Source organism: Phocoena sinus, chromosome 5 (genome assembly GCF_008692025.1).
Source record: "Phocoena sinus isolate mPhoSin1 chromosome 5, mPhoSin1.pri, whole genome shotgun sequence".
NCBI classification, from domain to species: Eukaryota; Metazoa; Chordata; class Mammalia; order Artiodactyla; family Phocoenidae; genus Phocoena; species Phocoena sinus.
This window is the reverse complement of record NC_045767.1, coordinates 62,383,509-62,401,393: the sequence shown is the minus strand read 5'-3', so window position 1 is coordinate 62,401,393 and position 17,885 is coordinate 62,383,509. Positions and strand designations below refer to the sequence as shown.

Below are 17,885 nucleotides of genomic sequence, written 5' to 3'. Positions count from 1 at the left end.
ATCTTTCTAAAACAGCTATTTTTTAATTTATAGGGATCTTGTAGTAAAAACTAAACTCCAAACACTGTATTGGTTGGAAATCTGCTGGTGCCGTTGATAGTGCTGGTGTACATTAACAGAGCAGTGAACTCTCAGTGCATTTATTTAAATTCTATTTCCCCCTATAGACATATAGGAAACCCTTTTGACTTTTTAACCTGCTGTTTTCTGTATGTGAGGACATGTGTTGTCAAAACACAGTTTAAGAACAAATAGTGGGAATTCCCTGCTCTGTCCAGTATTTAGGACTCTGTGCTCTCACTGCTGTGGGCTCGGGTTCAATCCCTGGTCAGGGAACTAAGATCCCACAAGATACGCCACAAAAAAAAAAAAAAAAAAAAAAGCCATACTTGGTTATCCTTCTCCAAATAGTGTTGGAAACTGTCCTCAGTCATGAGTGACATTAAACAAAGTAATAAAATTCATAATCTGGATTTATTTCATATTACTGAGTGTCTGTTTGCTTTGAAATGGAAATGCCAGTTCTGAATCCATGCACAGTATGTGAAAACTGCCCAATATTTAGTAAGAAAATAATTGTATAACACCATGCAACTAGAGAAATATGGAAACATTTCCAGCTGAGCTTAAAGTATGAACATTTATTTAACTATTCGAATGATCTAATTATAATATAGCCTTACACTGTTGGTTTAAAAAATTGTATGGAAAAAACTTGATAAAATGTTGAACTTGGGTTTGTTGTTAGTGTTTCAAACAGGTGAGGCAGATGAGAAACTTCATAAATGGTCTTGCGTTAAAAAAACCTCACTGGGTTTTGAAGATAAAAAAACAAGTCTCTTTCCTTCCCCTTTCCTATCTGCAACTAATACGCTCAAGCTTTTCAGCAAGTCTGAGTAGATGCAAATATGGAAGACTGGATAGAATTTATTCCAGAATTTCCTGAATGTGCAACTCAGAGGAAGAATCCTGTGAGTTTCTGTAAATCAAAGAGAATATGGTTGAATGTGCCACACCCCTTCTAGGAGAACCAGGTATTGAAATATCCAAGAATATCTGCAACTAGGAAACGCTTTTGACTTTTTAACCTGCTGTTTTCTAAAGATGTTTGTGGGTTTGGTATCACGCACTGAGCATAGTTATAAAAACCGCAATATATCTTGAAGAATTCATATTTTTACTTGACAAGATGTTTTAGAACATTTTTTCTTACTCAGCTAAATTCCTCTTTTAAAAAATTAATGTTTTTAACCATAGAGAAGCATTGTGTGGTAATGTCAGTCCGGGACAGCAGGAGCTGAACATTGCAAGGTTAACTCAGAAATTTGCGTATATAATATGCTCAAGAATTTCTGGACGAATACAAGGATAAGCAGGATGTGTTCCTGGCCTTTTTTGTATCTTCCACTTTGGGCAGAAAAAAATACAAATAAAAATAAATTTGAAAGATAACGTATAATAATTGGTACAGAAAGGTCCACAAAATACAGAATCATGAGGTTACAGAGGGGTTGAGAAAACATTTCCTCAGAGATCTTCTAAGGAGGAGAAATAGCAGCTCGACTGACCTTCGGAAAGTGGATACCGTTTCAACTGGCGTTTTTAGATGAAATACTTTGCAGGCTAGAGGGAGTGAAAAGGCACTGATGTCAGTGATATCTGGATGGCCTGAGGTCTATGAGATAAATAGAGGGGTTAGCTGAGGTTATTTTATGGAAGACACAAGTTAGGCTCTAGGACCAGGAGGGAGAAACTGCCAGAGAATTACATGTCCAGGTTGAACACAGAACTAGGGAAAATGAAAAAGCCAGTGATCAAATACCAAAACAGGGGTCGAATTCCAAACAGTGATTGAGAGATCACTTAGAAGCCACCCATGACTTGGAGGGAGATCAGAACTTATACTGTCGGTTCCTTTGTCAGTGGCTGACTTTCCAGCCTGTGCCCAGAATCTCCAAGGCTGCTTTAGTGGAGCAGTTTTCCACCTGCTCCATAAGTGTGTGAGGGCCTCAAGCCTCCTGGGAGTGCTGTCCTGCAGCCAGCCTTTCAGTGAAAAGCAGTTGTAGTGGAAAGTTGACAAGTCTCTCTATCTGACCAGGGTTTTCTATATCAATCAGTGTGTTGAACTTAAAGTTGAATCTTAAATCTCTGATAAAAAGTATCTTTTTATACTGGTGAACTAGTTGGCCTTTTCTCTAAAATCACACATAACTTGTGAAGACCATGCCAAGCAAATAAAAGGCTTCCATATTTTATTTGTAATTTGAGGAGAAAATTCTTACTTTTAGTGTTTATTAAAATAACATGGCTAATTTCAGTCAGTCTAGCTGCAGAGAAGTGAATGAGGGTGTTGGAATCAGGCAGAAATTAGAATTGTCAAGCTATCGCTCATTTGCCGTGTGACTCAATGTCTCAGAACTGCTGTTTCCCACACATAAAAGTGTAAGGTCAAGGCTTCCTCTGTGGGATCAGTTGGAAAAGTAGGTTAACATTGGGTCTGACTACAGAGCCCCTTAAGCAGGGCTCAGTAAACCTCAGCTTGCTTTCTTTTCAGAAGAGCATCATTTCATTTCAGGTGACCTTTGATAATGTTACCAAAAGTAAGTTCTAGTCAGTTCTTACCTTGGTAACTATAAGGTAAAGAAATCATATGTTCACATTAAACCTTCAAAATTAAGTTTTTTAGTGGTTATAAAAGCACATGGTTTAAAGCGTCTGAAAGTTCTGTATGGCTTATTTAGAAAAAATAGCTGGGGAGAGGGGAAGTTGGATAAAGACAGTCAAAAGGTCCAAACTTCCAGTTTATAAGATAAATAAGTACTTGTAATATATAACATGATAGATATAATGAACACTGCTGCATGTTCTATATGAAAGAGTAAAACCTAAGAGTTCCCATCGCAAGGAGATTTTTTTTAATATTTAATGTTGCATTTGTATGAGATGATGGATGTTCACTAAACTTACTGTGATAATCATTTCATGATGTATGTGTCAGATCATTATGCTGTGCACCTTAAACTTATATGGTGTGGTATGTCAATTATATCTCAATAAAACTGGAGGAAAAAAGCAGTTTTCCTCTTCTCCCACTTTATCACAAGAGGCAGCCACTTTCTACTTTCTTTAGTAGTTTCTTTTGGTACTTACTTTGTTTATCTTTTTTTTTTGTAATACATCTTTATTGGAGTATAATGGCTTCACAATGCTGTGTTAGTTTCTGTTGTACACCAAAGTGAATCAGCCATATGCATACACATGTCCCCATATCCCCTCCCTCTTGAGCCTCCTTCCCACCCTCTCTATCCCACCCCTCTAGGTCATCACAAAGCACCAAGCTGATCTCCCTGTCCTGTGCTGCTCCTTCCCACCAGCCAACTATTTTACATTTGGTAGTGTATATATGTTGATGCTACTTTCACTTTGCCCCAGCTTCCCCCTCCCACCTGTGTTCTCAAATCCATTCTCTATGTCTACATCTTTATTCCTGCCCAGCCACTAGGTTCATCAGTACCTTTTTTTTTTTTTTTTTAGATTCCATATATATGCGTTAGCATACGGTATTTGTTTTTCTCTTTCTGACTTACTTCACTCTGTGTGACAGGCTCTAGGTTCATCCACCTCACTACAAATAACTCAATTTTGTTTCTTTTTATGGCTGAGTAATATTTCATTGTATATATGTGCCACATCTTCTTTATCCATTCATCTGTCGATGGGCATTTAGGTTGCTTCCACGTCCTGGCTATTGTAAATAGTGCTGCAGTGAACATTGTGGTACATGACTCTTTTTGAATTATGGTTTTCTCAGGGTATATGCCCAGTAGTGGGATTGCTGGGTTGTATGGTAATTCTATTTTTAGTTTTTTAAGGAACCTCCATACTGTCCTCCATAGCGGTTGTATCAATTTACATTCCCACCAACAGTGCAGGAGGGTTTGCTTTTCACCACACCCTTTCCAGCATTTATTGTTTCTAGATTTTTTGATAATGGCCATTCTGACTGGTGTGAGGTGATACCTCATTGTAGTTTTGATTTGCATTTCTCCAATAATTAGTGATGTTGAGCATCTTTTCATGTGCCTCTTGGCCATTTGTATGTCTTCCTTGGTAAAATGTCTATTTAGGACTTCTGCCCATTTTTTAATTGGGTTGTTTTTTTGATATTGAGTTCCATGAGCTGTTTGTATGTTTTGGAGAGTAATCCTTTGTTTGTTGTTTCATTTGCAAATATTTTCTCCCATTCTGTGAGTTACTTTGTTTATCTTAATAATTTTTTCATACTGTTTCTTTCTGACTCTTCAGTGTTAGTAATTAGCTGTTGAGGCACTACCATGGAATATAATATTTATTCATTTTCACCCACTGTCCCCCCTGCATAGACACAGTTCCCATCTAATCATTCTTTTAAAGTAGCCATATAAAATGTCTACGTTATATCTGTATTTAGTTTTATACTCTTAATATCTATGTAAATGCTACTCATATTTGAGCTTTGCAACATATGATTAATTTTTCTTTCATTTGCAACCTTTAGTTTTCCTTGGAGTTAATAATTATTGATTCTTTTTGGTTTACTTAGTTTTTTATGTACTTAAAATTCATTTCTCCACAAATTCTTCCTCAGGACTATGAATTTGTGAAGTAATCAAAATACATACACATATCAATTTCACCATCTTACAGCCCCCTAAGAAAGCTTATTTAGCTTGTATTTTCTAACCCACTTTTGTTTTTTGTTGTCCTATATTTAATGTAGAAAACACTTTTTCTTTTGACTGTTCATCTTATAATGTACTGTTATTGTTCCATGAACTTAATATATTCTCTTATCTTTCTATGGATATTAATAAGTGTTTTGAAGCTTTCTTTTCCTGTAGTGTCTGTTTCTTTCAATATTTTGGAGGAGGGTTTCTTCCCCATCTTTTACCTTAGAGATGTTTTCCTCAAATGTTTTGTTAATCTTGGGCTTTTAATTTTTTTAATTAAAAAAAAATTATTGCCAAAAAATGCTAACCATCATCTGAGCCTTCGGCAAGTCATAACCTTTTTGCTAGTGGAGAGTCTTGCCTCAGTGTTGATGGCTCCTTGCTGATCAGGGTGGTAGTTGCTGAATGCTGGGGCTGTTGTGGCTGTTTCTTAGAATAAGACAACAGTGAAGTTTGCCGTATCTATTGCCTCTTCCTTTCATGAATGATTCTCTGTTTGGGCTGTTCATTTAAAATGAGATCCTACAAAGCTGATTGGGTCAGGCCCTGATGGGTCTTTCTATTTCTTGTAAGGTGATCTTGCTAAACTCTCCTAATGTGTTTCCTTGGAGACTCCTCATGCCAGTATCTTTTAAATGAATCTCCTTATTGAGGGTGGTAAGAGTGGTTAACAGCTTTTTGGGAGCTCAGTAGGGGAATGTGGACGTTTAGGATAAATATTTATGATATAGACGTGATTCTACTGTTTTTAATGCTGTCCCCTACCTTTAGCCTTGTCTCCCAGTCCAGAGACCCCTGTTTGATCTTCTCCAGTGAATAAAACCCTATTATCCTGTTGAGGAAGAGGAGGGGCAGTTTCCCAGCTGAGAAGTAAGGGAGGGATTCTGGGATGGAGTGGTGAGGGGTGCAAGTTTATCTCTTTAATTGCCTTTCAACAACTCTTCTATTCTCAGCACCCCCTCTCCTTCATAGTCACTTCCAGAGTTACTTGTGCCTGTATCTCCTGAGACCTTCTGAAATTTTGTGAGTAAATTGGTTTTCCTCTCAGTTTGATCTCTTGCAGGCTTAGCAATCAGTTCTCTGAAACCTCCTGAGTTAGTTCCTATCCCTTCTTAGGCTTTCCTGATTTCTTGATACTGATGCTATCATTTACTTTTCTGGTCAGTGTTGGCTTGTAGCTATTTATTTATTTTTATTTGTTTTTTAATCCTTTGAGGTTTTAGGAGGAGTAGAGATAAATGCAAACTTTTCATTGGTCGTCTTAACTAGAAGCTGGTTTCATGTTGGATTTTTTGCTTTTTTAACAGAGTATGACTCCATAAAATAAAGAGGTCTGAGTCTTTTAACGTGGTTTTTCATATACCATGTCATGTAAGCACAAAGCTCTTTGTGAATATTGTAAAAGTTGGAAGTCACACATTAAAATTTGTGCTTTATCATTGGCTTCTAAAACTCCTTTTAGCACTTGAGATTTTATCTTAAAATTTGGTTTTTCTCATTTAAAGCAGAAATGGAAACTGGGATTTCAGAAAATTTTTGTTTTGTTTTTGTTTTTTGGCCCCAACTCATTTTTTTTTTTTTTTTTTTTGCGTTACATGGGCCTCTCACTGTTGTGGCCTCTCCCGTCGCGGAGCACAGGCTCAGCAGCCATGGCTCACGGGCCCAGCCGCTCCGCGGCACGTGGGATCTTCCCAGACTGGGGCACGAACCCGTGTCCCCTGCATCGGCAGGCAGACTCTCAACCCCTGTGCCACCAGGGAAGCCCCCCAACTCATTTTGATTCATATAATCTTGGAAACAATCATTTTGTTTTACTTAAAAGTAAGGAAATACAGTCTAGAAAAAAGGGCTGATATTTTCTAGAAATATTATAATTCCTTGGATGTGTGTCTATAAAATACTTCATAACTAATACTGCAGCATTTACTATTTTTTTAAATTTAATTAATTTAATTTATTTTTTATACAGTAGGTTCTTATTATTTATCTATTTTATACATATAACATACATATACATATAATATGTGTTTTTCTCTTTCTGACTTACTTCACTCTGTATGACAGTCTCTAGGTCCATCCATGTCTCTACAAATGACCCAATTTTGTTCTTTTTTATGGCTGAGTAATACTCCATTGTATATATTTACCACATCTTCTTTATCCATCTGTCTGTTGATGGACATTTAGGTTGCTTCCATGTCCTGGCTATTGTAAATAGTGTTGCAATGAACATTGGGGGGCATGTGTCTTTTTGAATTATGGTTTTCTGTAGGTGTATGCCCAGTAGTGGGATTGCTGGGTCATATAATACTGCAGCATTTAAAAGTCTCATACTTAAGAGTAATGAGATAAAATAACTACATAGAAAATGAGTAATTAGATAAACAAAAATCTATACTTTTGGAAATTGTAGTAGTTCTAAAAAATATTGAGTCTAGTTAGGCTTAGAGTAGAAAATAAGATAAAATATGCATATAATTCTTCAGGATTATGTAAACAAGGCAGGTGAATCTGGAACAGCATGTCTATGATATCTTTTTTCTTAGATATTGTTTAGAATAATTGAGAAGTATTTTTTGATGATTAAAATACCATGACTAATAAAAGCCATAAATTTGACTTAGTTACTTTGAGGTTCATTTCGGTTATGTGATATTTAAAGATGACAGTTTGGTAGCCTCTGCCAGTTTACATTAATATCATTGGTTACCATGCTTATCCAATTTTTTAGTTTTTTTAAAGCTAAAAGGTGTAATCTTTAAAAAAAAAAAACAACCTTCTGGCACTTAGGATTGAAATTAAACAGGAGTGCCTTCATGTATATACTTCATAAATAGAGATGTAATTTTTTGTATATACACTGTTGTTAAAAAAGAATTTTTAAGGCACACAGTTTTTGAGACAACAAAAACTGACACCAGGTGGCAAGGCTGTATTTATGATAGCAGTTGAAACTTCACACAATCTGCCCTACTAGAACTCAAGGGAAGTGCTTATAGAAATCCATTCAATAACACCACACATGCCTTATGAATTATTCTAAAAAGGCTTCTCAAAGAAATGTTTTCCTTTAGAACCCTAAAAACAAAATAGGATAAAACCTAGGTTAATATTTTTCACGTCTAATTTACTTTTTTTTCCCGAAGGAATTCTGAAGCACTTTGCAGAATTGAACTCACATATTAAATGGGTAGAGGTCAAATGTTATTGCTACCTAAAGGGATATTGAGGGTGCTTTGCCATAAAATGTACCAGAGTCTGTTTTGTGTAGTTGTTAAGAGCATAGACTTTGGGACCAGACTGCCTGGATTTGACTTACAGAAATGATCTTTGTCAGTTGTGTGACTTGGGCAAATTATTTAACCTGCCAGCTCCTCTGTGGCTTTATCTGTAAAATGGGAATAATAATATTACTTGCCTCATATGATTGTTTGGAGGATTGAATGAATTAATGTTTGTATATGGCTTGCAACAGTGCCTAGAACAAAGCACTATATAAGTGTTATTTTTATTATCAAGATTAATAAATTCTTTATTGACAGGCTTTAAAATCTCTTCTTTGTATAATAATCCATTAGTCAGTTCTAATTTGTGTCATGTGATAGTAGGAACACAGACTAGAGTAACACTATATTTTATACTTTGTCTTTTTTTTAACATTTACTAAATAAATTGTTAATCAAAATTTAAGGGAAAGACATAACTTATGTCAGAGAAAGCGTTTAAAGTACTTTAGAAACCTCTAATTGTGTGTAATAGATCAATTTTACATAATTACACTGGATTTAGTTGCCTGATATCAAGTAGATTTTTATAAATACATGAGAAAAATATTTAACTCTGGTAAGGAAAGATAATTCTTAAAAATTTACTGTTCACCAATTTTTTTAATTCAAAAGTTTACTGAAATTTAAAAATAGTGCTTCTTAAGCTTTCCCTTTTATGTATCAATAGTTGAAATTTTGATTAATTTATTGAGTTTAACAATTTAAATTCAAGTTTCCATTTGCTAGAAAGAGGAATTGTGAGAAAGGATCTAAGTATAAGTTCTTATCTTTAATTAGCCAGTTATTAGAATTCAGTATTGAAGTTCACATGCAGAAAATAATTGAATGTTGACATATTTAATGAGAAAAATAGATTAAACATGTTTATATAAATTTAGTTTTAGAAACATTTATTAATTAGAATTTTTAAATAGGAAGGTACAAAATGCACACATGTTAAAGAATACATTTAAAAATATTTAACTATAAAATGTATTTTAAAATTACATGGAAACTAATGATGAATTACAAAGCTTTTGTCATATAAAAATTCTGATCTTTGTACTTGAAAAAAGCAAAAAGTGAAATTAAGGGTGAAGTGGTTTTGTTAGTAGTATTTGTTTTCTCTATACATAACATGAAAATTTGAGGAAGCATCTTGCAATGAGAAATCTACGTATTTGTTAGTTTATTCACTAGATATTCAGCATATTTTATATGCTAGAAACTGTGGTAGTTGCTGGTTTTACATTGATTAAAAAAACAAATGGTTTATGCACTTAAGGATCTCAATATCTAGTATGGGAGGTGGAGGACACAAATCAAATATATAATTGCAAATTCTGCTAAGTGTCATTAAGTAAAGAAATGGAGCAAGAGACCAAAGGAATCTGAAGGATCTATGTGTTACTCAATGGTGGCCACTTGGGGGAATGACTTTTGAGCTGAGATCTCAAGGATCTCAAGGATCCAAGCCAGGTCAGGAACAGGCAGGGAGCATTCCAATGAAGAAAATGGCATATGGGAAGGCCACGAGGCAAGAAAGCATCTAGACAGAGGCAGTATGGCTGGAGGACAGTGTCCACAGAATAGTTACCCACAGATTTGATGGCTGACTGGATGAATGAATGGTAGCAGAAGTAATGTTTTAACAGCAGGATAGCAAAGTGGCTCTCTCCAACTACAGAACATTTGATTTTTCAGCGGCCACACTCATTCCATTTCAACGTGGGCTGGGATTTGTCTTATTTACCTGTCCTTCCATAGATTATTAAACAGATTTAACCTTTCAACATATTCGGTTAAAATGGCTGAACACATCTAATAGTCACCTGGTAGCTGAGAAAATTAAAAAATAGTTGGGGGAATATCTTAGGTGTTGAGTCTCTCAGAGGCTGACGTTTTGGTTGGCTTTCTTTAGAAAGCCAAGCATCCAGTGTGTGGTTTGTAGTCAGTGCCTGAGAAGAGAAATGTAGCTTGTCACCTGGTAGCATCTCTGACTGATCTCTGAGCTCTCTGCCCTCCCTGCTCTCCTTCTCATTTTCCTGTGGACATGAATGTTAAGTTCCTGGATGATGCCTCAGACCTCAAACTGTCTATCCAGATGGTGATGGAATTCTAAGAAAACTTTGAGTCCAAGTGGCCGCAACTAAACCATCTTAAGTAAGACATGTTAAAGTAGGTTCTAGGGACTTCCCAGGTGGCACAGTGGTAAGAATCCGCCTGCCAATGCAGGGGACACGAGTTCCCAGCCCTGGCCCGGGAAGATTCCGCATGCCGCGGAGCAACTAAGCCCGTGCGCCACAACTACTGAGCCTGCGAGCCACAACTACTGAAGCCCGCGCGCCTAGAGCCCTTGCTCTGCAACAAGAGAAGCCACTGCAATGAGAAGCCCGCGTACCACAACAAGGAGCAGCCCCCGCTCGCCACAACTAGAGAAAGCCCACAATGAAGACCAAACACAGCCAAAAAAAAAAAAAAAAAAAAAATGTAGGTTCTAAACTTTTTTTCACTTCCAGCTTTGGCACATTTTGAAACTTTTAATCTAACTCTGAGGTTTCGGAAGTTTTCTCGCCTTCCGGCAGCCTTTCTTTTAAAATATGCTGGTTATTTGAGTGGTGGTCATTTGAGGTTTTATCTGTCTGTCATCTGGCTGTTTTTTGCTAAGGGGATATGTGCTTAATCATGTCACTCTTTCATTGAACAGATCCTTTTCTGGTGCCATATGTGTCTCTGTGTTAGTTGCTGATCATAGAGTAGAGAGTGAAACATCCCTGGTGTGGGAGATATCAAGCAACTAAACAAACATGACATGTAATTAGAGATTGTGTTAAGTGCTATGAGGAAAAGGAGAGGGTGCTTTGAGAGGACAGCTTTGTGGCTTGCTTTGGATTGGCTCATCAGGGAAGAAGTGTCTGTATAGGTGGTTTAGGTGGAACTCTGAAAGGTAAGGAGTAGTTAGCAAAGGAGTTAGAGGGCTAATGGAAGGTCCTAAGGCCGTTATCTCCCACAGACGTTGATTATTTTTATTCTAAAATGGAAGATTATATGTACTACTGAGCTCTAGCTTACTACTATTCACCATGTAAGGTGGGCCTAAAACAAAATTTTGATTTATAGAATTACTGTTGAGATTGTGTGGGAAGATGTCTGCTCACCTGCCTTTAAGTGTGACAGAGATCAGTATGAAATGAGTGCTAAGTGATTTTATTCAGTGTATAATGACTGTGTGTTTGCTTAGTATTTCTTTACTTTGTAACTCAATGCTGGCAACTTGAAGAACCTTTGAGTCAGTGAAGGAAATGAAAACCGACACTGTTGGATGTTGCAAGGTTAAGAGAACACATGACAGGCCAAGGGAAGTTAAAAAGAAGCAGAATGGGGCTTCCCTGGTGGTGCAGTGGTTGAGAGTCCGTCTGCTGATGCAGGGGACACGGGTTCGTGCCCCGGTCCGGTCCGGGAAGATCCCACATGCCGCGGAGTGGCTGGGCCTGTGAGCCATGGCCGCTGGGCCTGCGCGTCCGGAGCCTGTGCTCCGCAACGGGAGGGGCCACAACAATGAGAGGCCCGCGTACAGCCAAAAAACAAAAAAAAGCAGAAGGAAGAGGGAGTAAGATGGAAAGAGGGCTGGGTCGTTAGCTGTAGTTATATAATTGTAAGGTCTTACATTCTTGTTCTTATTACTTCATGATTAATTCAGTGCTTATATGTGAAAGTGTTGTCCATACCAATGAATTTTGAAGCTTTTCTCAGTTTGATCAGATTTGCTCTAATTTTATCTTAAGCAGAATAATTTGGCTAATGATCAATGTGGGCAGCTCGCTGTATTTCACTAGAGTAATAGGTGTGTGTGGCCCAGGAAAGAGCCCAGAACACAAGTTCTCCACTCTTTCTGAGGTGCTTTTTCTACCATTAAAGTCTTCTGAAAACCATAGAGAGCTATACCATTTCCTTATCTTAAACATGTTAGAGAACTGCAAAAGGAAAAGGTAGATGTGGTTATCTACCTGTTTGTTTAGAGATGACTCGTTTTTTAAACAGGAAGTTAGTTTTCATATATTATCTGTGATAAAGGCTAAAAGTATCTAGATTGTATCAGTTCACACTGAGAGTCGCATAGAGAATAAGACGTTCAAAACCTTTAGGATTGTCTGACTTCGGGGAAGGGAACTGAAACAAAAAACAAAAACAAGCCCAACTGGAAATGGGTCTTCACTTTTCCCTTATATAGTCAGAAAATCTTTGTCTCCTTTATGCCTAAATAGGGAACATATGATGACATTATTTTGCTTTGTTTCTCGTGTCAGTAACCATTTTAAACTGCATTTGCCTTTCATATGATTCTTTTTCTCAAAATGTTAATGTTTCAATGAATTTTGGATGATTGCAAATGATTCTCCATATTTAGTCAGGGCCTTTACAGCTTATTTGATCAGAATTAAATAATATATCTATGTAAATCCAATTGACAAAGCTTTGTTATTTTAGCAAAATATTATGCATGCCCCAAAGCAAAAATTTAAAAAAATAAGATAAAATGGTATAAGCTTAATGAAGGATAAAAATTTATGTTATCTTCATTGAGGAATTATCTCCTTTAAGGGATATGGGTGCCATGATAGTGTTTCTGACCACACTTTGTTTTCTACTCAACCTTACCGACGTGGATGATGACACTGCAAGTTACATTTTAAAAAATGATGATAGGGCTTCCCTGGTGGCGCAGTGGTTGAGAGTCCGCCTGCCGATGCAGAGGACGCGGGTTCGTGCCCCGGTCCGGGAGGATTCCACATGCCGCGGTGTGGCTAGGCCCGTGAGCCATGGCCGCTGGGCCTGCACGTCCGGAGCCTGTGCTCTGTAGCGGGAGAGGCCACAGCAGTGAGAGGCCTGCGTACCGCAAAAAAAAAAAAAAAAAAGTGATGACACTGTTAGCAGTATCCTTTTTTAAAAGCACCTAGGGCAATTGATTAGAAAGTGTCATTGTACATATTTCCTTTCCTTTGTACCATTGCCAAAACTGTACATTGTCATAGCCTACTGTTCTCTTCACTGCTTACTATCAAATTGGAATGTACTCAACACAGTTCTATATTACAAATGTTTTTAAAATCCAAGTGCATGGTTCTTAAATGTAAAATGACGATTTCATACGTTTTACAGAAAACGCATGTTTCAGAAGAGATGGGTGAAATTTGATGGCCTTAGCATTTCTTATTACAATAACGATAAGGTAAGTACGTTTTACAGTTTGCAAAGATTGTCCTATGCATGCTGAGTGTACGTCAATAAACTAAGCACATGATTTGGTCTTTAAGAATAGGAGTTGGATTATCAACATGAAAAGAATTTGCATAGGATAAAACACTTAACTCTTTCCATAGTTTAACTTTTCCCAGACATATAAAATTGGGATTTTTTAAAACTTAAGTATCTAACAATTATTTATGGAATATCTCCTGCGAACTATGGGATTTGCTATACGTGATATGCAGATACATAAGAAATTGCCTTTATCCTAGAGGGTGCTCAAAAATGTTCACAAAATGACACCACAAGTAGAAAATGGCAAAGCAAGGAGAGGTTATTTTGTCCTCTGGAAGGGGTGTGGAAGAATCAAGGAACGCTTCTTGCATGAAATTTCTAATGGCCATGAATTTTGAAGAAAGAAGAATGTTTGTACGTAGAGAAACTAGAAAGAACAGGACTTGATAGCAGAGAGAACAATGAGATGCCCAGATTCTCTGATTGGAAAATAGAGTGTGTTCGGGAGACTAGTGGGAGATGAAGCTGAGAAGGTTGTGTTTGGAGTTAGAGCACACCGAATATCTTGATGTGCAAGTGGTTACAATATATTCTTTAGGCAGTTGAGTCTTAACAACATGATACTATTTTGATCATGTCCTTCTCCTTAGGGATGAGAATGTCTTTATTCTTAGGAGATGTAGGCTGAAATATTTAGGGGTGAAGTGTCATTATATATGCAAATGTCTTTCAAATGTTACCTATCTATATATACCCTCTCTATATGTATATTTATATATATATGTGTATATATATATATATATGCACACATGCATAGCTAGGTAAAACAAAAAATAGCCATGTTAACAACTGTCCAATTGAGGTTATGAGTGTTCCTTGTACTGATCGTTCAACTTCTATGTGTTTGAAAATTTCCTTAATTAAAAAGTTGCAACTAATAAATAGACCGTATTTTTTGTTAGTTAAAATCATATAATTTTACAATCTTAACTATATACATTCTTTTAATGTATTGATTTAACACTTAACCACATCCTCTTATTTATAGTTTATAATCTAATATTATCTTCTCATTAGTTAGTGATTTTTCACTGCCTAATATTGGTGTTATTGGTGGCTCAAATAGAGATTTAGATTCCCTTTCATGTATTGATTGTTCAGTGCTACAAGAAAGAAGAGCGTATGCTTTTAGACAGAAAGTAATACACACTGCATGCTACAACACTAAGAATAATTGAAAGTTTAGAGAAGTATTCATTGGTTTCTCTTTGCAGTGATCCCGCTAAAGCATCAGATAGGTTTAAACACACCTCTTTGACATTTGCAAGATATGGGATGAACATTTTTAAAAGCTAGTTTTCTGCCTTAGCTATTGTTTTTAGTTTGCTTGTTCATTTGAATCTTGAGACAATTTCTGTAACCAAGGGTGGGTAAAATATAGTCTCTGTATCTGATGCAATCTGACCTCTGGTTTTCTTTAGCACCTGTGCCCTTCTCTGGTTTGCTTGAAATGAGGAAGAAAACTATTCTGTGCCATCAGGCTCTGTTGTTGTTGATATCATTATCATTCAGGAGAATTTCTAGTGTCTCTGTCCAACCAGACTCACTCTCTTTGTCCTTTAAAAGCTCATCTCAACTGTAGTGAGGAGCTGAGCACCTATCCACCCTGATGCAATAAAAACAGTGCAGCCTTGGTTTTAAATTGAGATAAAAAGTTTGTTAAGATGAATTATTACAAATTCTTTACCTTGACATTAAAATTAAAAAAAATATTCAAATTGTTGTTTCCTATGGCATTTCGTTCCTTTACTACTCAGATGAGTGGTTTCATGTTGGCAAAAAAACCCCAAAACACTAGGATGGGTGTTTCCTAAAATGAGACGTGGTTTCTGTTGTGACCCTTCTGGCAAAAGGGATGGATTGGTGGACTGGGAAGAGGGGATTTCAAGGCCAGTGAACAGAGAGCATAAGTATGGCCATAGCTTCTATCTCAGCTGGGTGTACAGTTTTTGTGGTCCTGTGCACCAAGGAGTTGTGTCTTCCAGTGTTTAAATGTGCACTTGAGAAGCCTGTGGTTGGGCTTTCAGGAGGTAGTTTGCAGAGTTGCCTGTTCCCCTAGTTTTCTTCTGTTTTCCTCAGTGCTGCTCAATCATGTCTCAGCAAGGCCTTTTCATTGTATTACTGAAAATGGCATCATCCCAACAGCCTTGATATCTGGTCACCTGCCAAGAGATCTCACTCACCCCTGTTCTCACTCAGCTGGGGGCAGAATTGCCCTGTGGTCATTTCATTGCCTGAAAGTGGTAGATAAATGGCAAACTTGACCTAGATATCTGTTTATTATAGGCTCAAGGGATGCTTTAGAATTGCTTTCCTTAAGGAAAATTTCGCACGCTGAAAAATGCAGTAATTTTGAGCCTAGTGTCATTTAGTTTAGTTTTTTTTTTTCTTTTTATTGTGTGTTAGAATGGAAATGTAAAATCAACTCTACAGTGTTAAAAATTTTGAGATTTATCGTAGAATCTCAGAAAAGCTGATAGGTGAGCCATTAGAGAAACTACAACTTCCTGAGGTTAAAGTTAGCATAGTATTTCGCTTCTTAAGTACATTTTTACCACTTCTGGGGAATTTATTTTTCTATTACTCTTCCATAAGTACTAACGTTAAACAACATCATTATTGTAGGCATGTTGGTGAGTTGTTATGTTTTTAAGGAATTTTTTTTTTTATCTCTTTGAAGAGATCTAGAAGAAGGAAAAACTCCTTTTTAAAATTCCTGTGTCTTTCTCTACAATGCTGCTTCATTTTTTTCTCTACTGAAAAATGGGTTAATGGTAACGTTTTATTCAACATATAGTTAATTATCTCACTAGAGATGTATTTTTGTAAGCTCCTCTAATTCTTAGGCAAACTACAGTTTGACAGTGGATCACCTGGGGGATAAAGTGTAAATAAATGTTTCTGGATATTCTGGATTTTTCACCGTCTGGACTCAACCACTACAAACTTACAGCCAGAGGGACTGTATCACTGTCCCCAAAGGTGCTGTGCCCCTTTGAATCTCTCAGGTTGCCTGACAATGGGGAGACATTCTCTCCCTCCTGTCAATTCCTAGAGTACTTCCTGGTCTAATATTGCCATTATAACCCACTTGCATTTATTGGGTTTTCTTTGTTAAGCCAATCATGTCACATGTTTCTTTGCAGTGACCTTTATCAACAGTGTCTTGGTACAACTGTGGAGAACTTGTGTGTCTTTTCCTGTATTTTCACCTCCATGGTTTTGCTCTTCCCTCTGACTCTCATTAGCCATTACCATCCATGAAAATCCTGTGCAAACTTTAAGACCCATCCTGTTCTCCTCCTCCATGAATGTTTCCTTTATTCTCTCCAACTATGACATTTGAGCAATAATATGCAGGAAAGGTGAGAGGGGAAACAAGCTGAAAGTACGGAGGCAATTCAGGAGAGTGTGCAGTAAATCAGGCATTAATTTATCAGGGTGTAGGCTATATAGGCCAGTGGAGGTGTTTAAAAAAATGAATTTCGAAAAATACTAAAAATGAGCTGTTGGAGTTTGTATAATTGTGATTGATTGGACATAGGATTCATTCATTCAGAAAATAAGCAATACTGATTATGTGAAAGGTAATGGAGAAAATAGATGTAAGATGCACAGTCAGTTTGGAAAGACTGTACTGATCAGATGATCCCACAGTAAATATAAAGAATTATCACTTAAATTAGAATTAGTAATTGCTATAGAGGAAAGTACAGGTTACTGTTAAATTAGGGTTATCTGGCTCGGTGAGGATGAGGGGCCTGAGAGAAGAGACTGGTCAGAGGGCTTTCTTCAGAGCATATATTCATGCTGAAATAGGAAAGATGTAGAGGCAGTAAGTATGTGAAAATGGGTATGAAAAATGGTTCCTTGCAGAACAGAGTATGTAGAGTCACTGGACTGAGCAGGACCACAATGTATTCATGGAACTTCAATAAAGCTAATGTGACTAGAAAGAATCAGGAACTGGTAGGGAGCAAGTTGACCATGTAGATGTCAGAAGAGTCCCAGGTTATGTGGGTACAAAAGAGAAGCACAAGTCAAAGGCTACTCTATTGAAGACTGACCAGAAGAATGATATTTTTATGGACAGATATAGAGGAAGGGTATGTTTCCAGGAGCTAATTCAGTTTAAAAGTTTGAGATGCTTATGGGACAGTTATATGTCCCATTGATTCAAAATACCGGAATGGAGTTGACGGAAATGGACAAGGAAGGAAGGAAGGGACAGATTTTAGAATTCTCCACATAAATTTGGTAGTTGAAATAGTAAGAAGGGATTTTTTTTTTCCTTAGGGACAGAAGATAAAACCAAAAACATGGAAAATAAGGAGGAGAAAAAGTTATTTTGTTAGTACTTATTCCTTGACCTCCCTCCCCTTTTTCCAGGAAGTTGCCCCCTCATCTTCCTAAGTCACAGTTCAAGTATCTTACTTGATTTTGGCTGCTTGAGAGGTAAAGGAAAGCCTTCATGGTGTTGTTATTGAAGATGGCATTAAAGAATGGATAGGATTTTGATGGATACATAAAGGCAGGAATGGGAGTTAGAGTAGAAGAAACTGTCAAATAACTAAGAGGGAATACCATG

The 17,885-nt window shown here is 37.0% G+C and overlaps 1 protein-coding gene across 1 annotated transcript in view; it reads left to right on the top strand.

Moving 5' to 3' along the window:
• Window positions 1–17,885, top strand: part of ARAP2 (ArfGAP with RhoGAP domain, ankyrin repeat and PH domain 2) — a 188,765-nt gene that overhangs the window by 35,151 nt on the left and 135,729 nt on the right. The window contains 1 exon segment of the mRNA XM_032633599.1: window positions 13,136–13,205. Within this exon segment, the coding sequence (XP_032489490.1) occupies window positions 13,136–13,205 (70 nt within the window).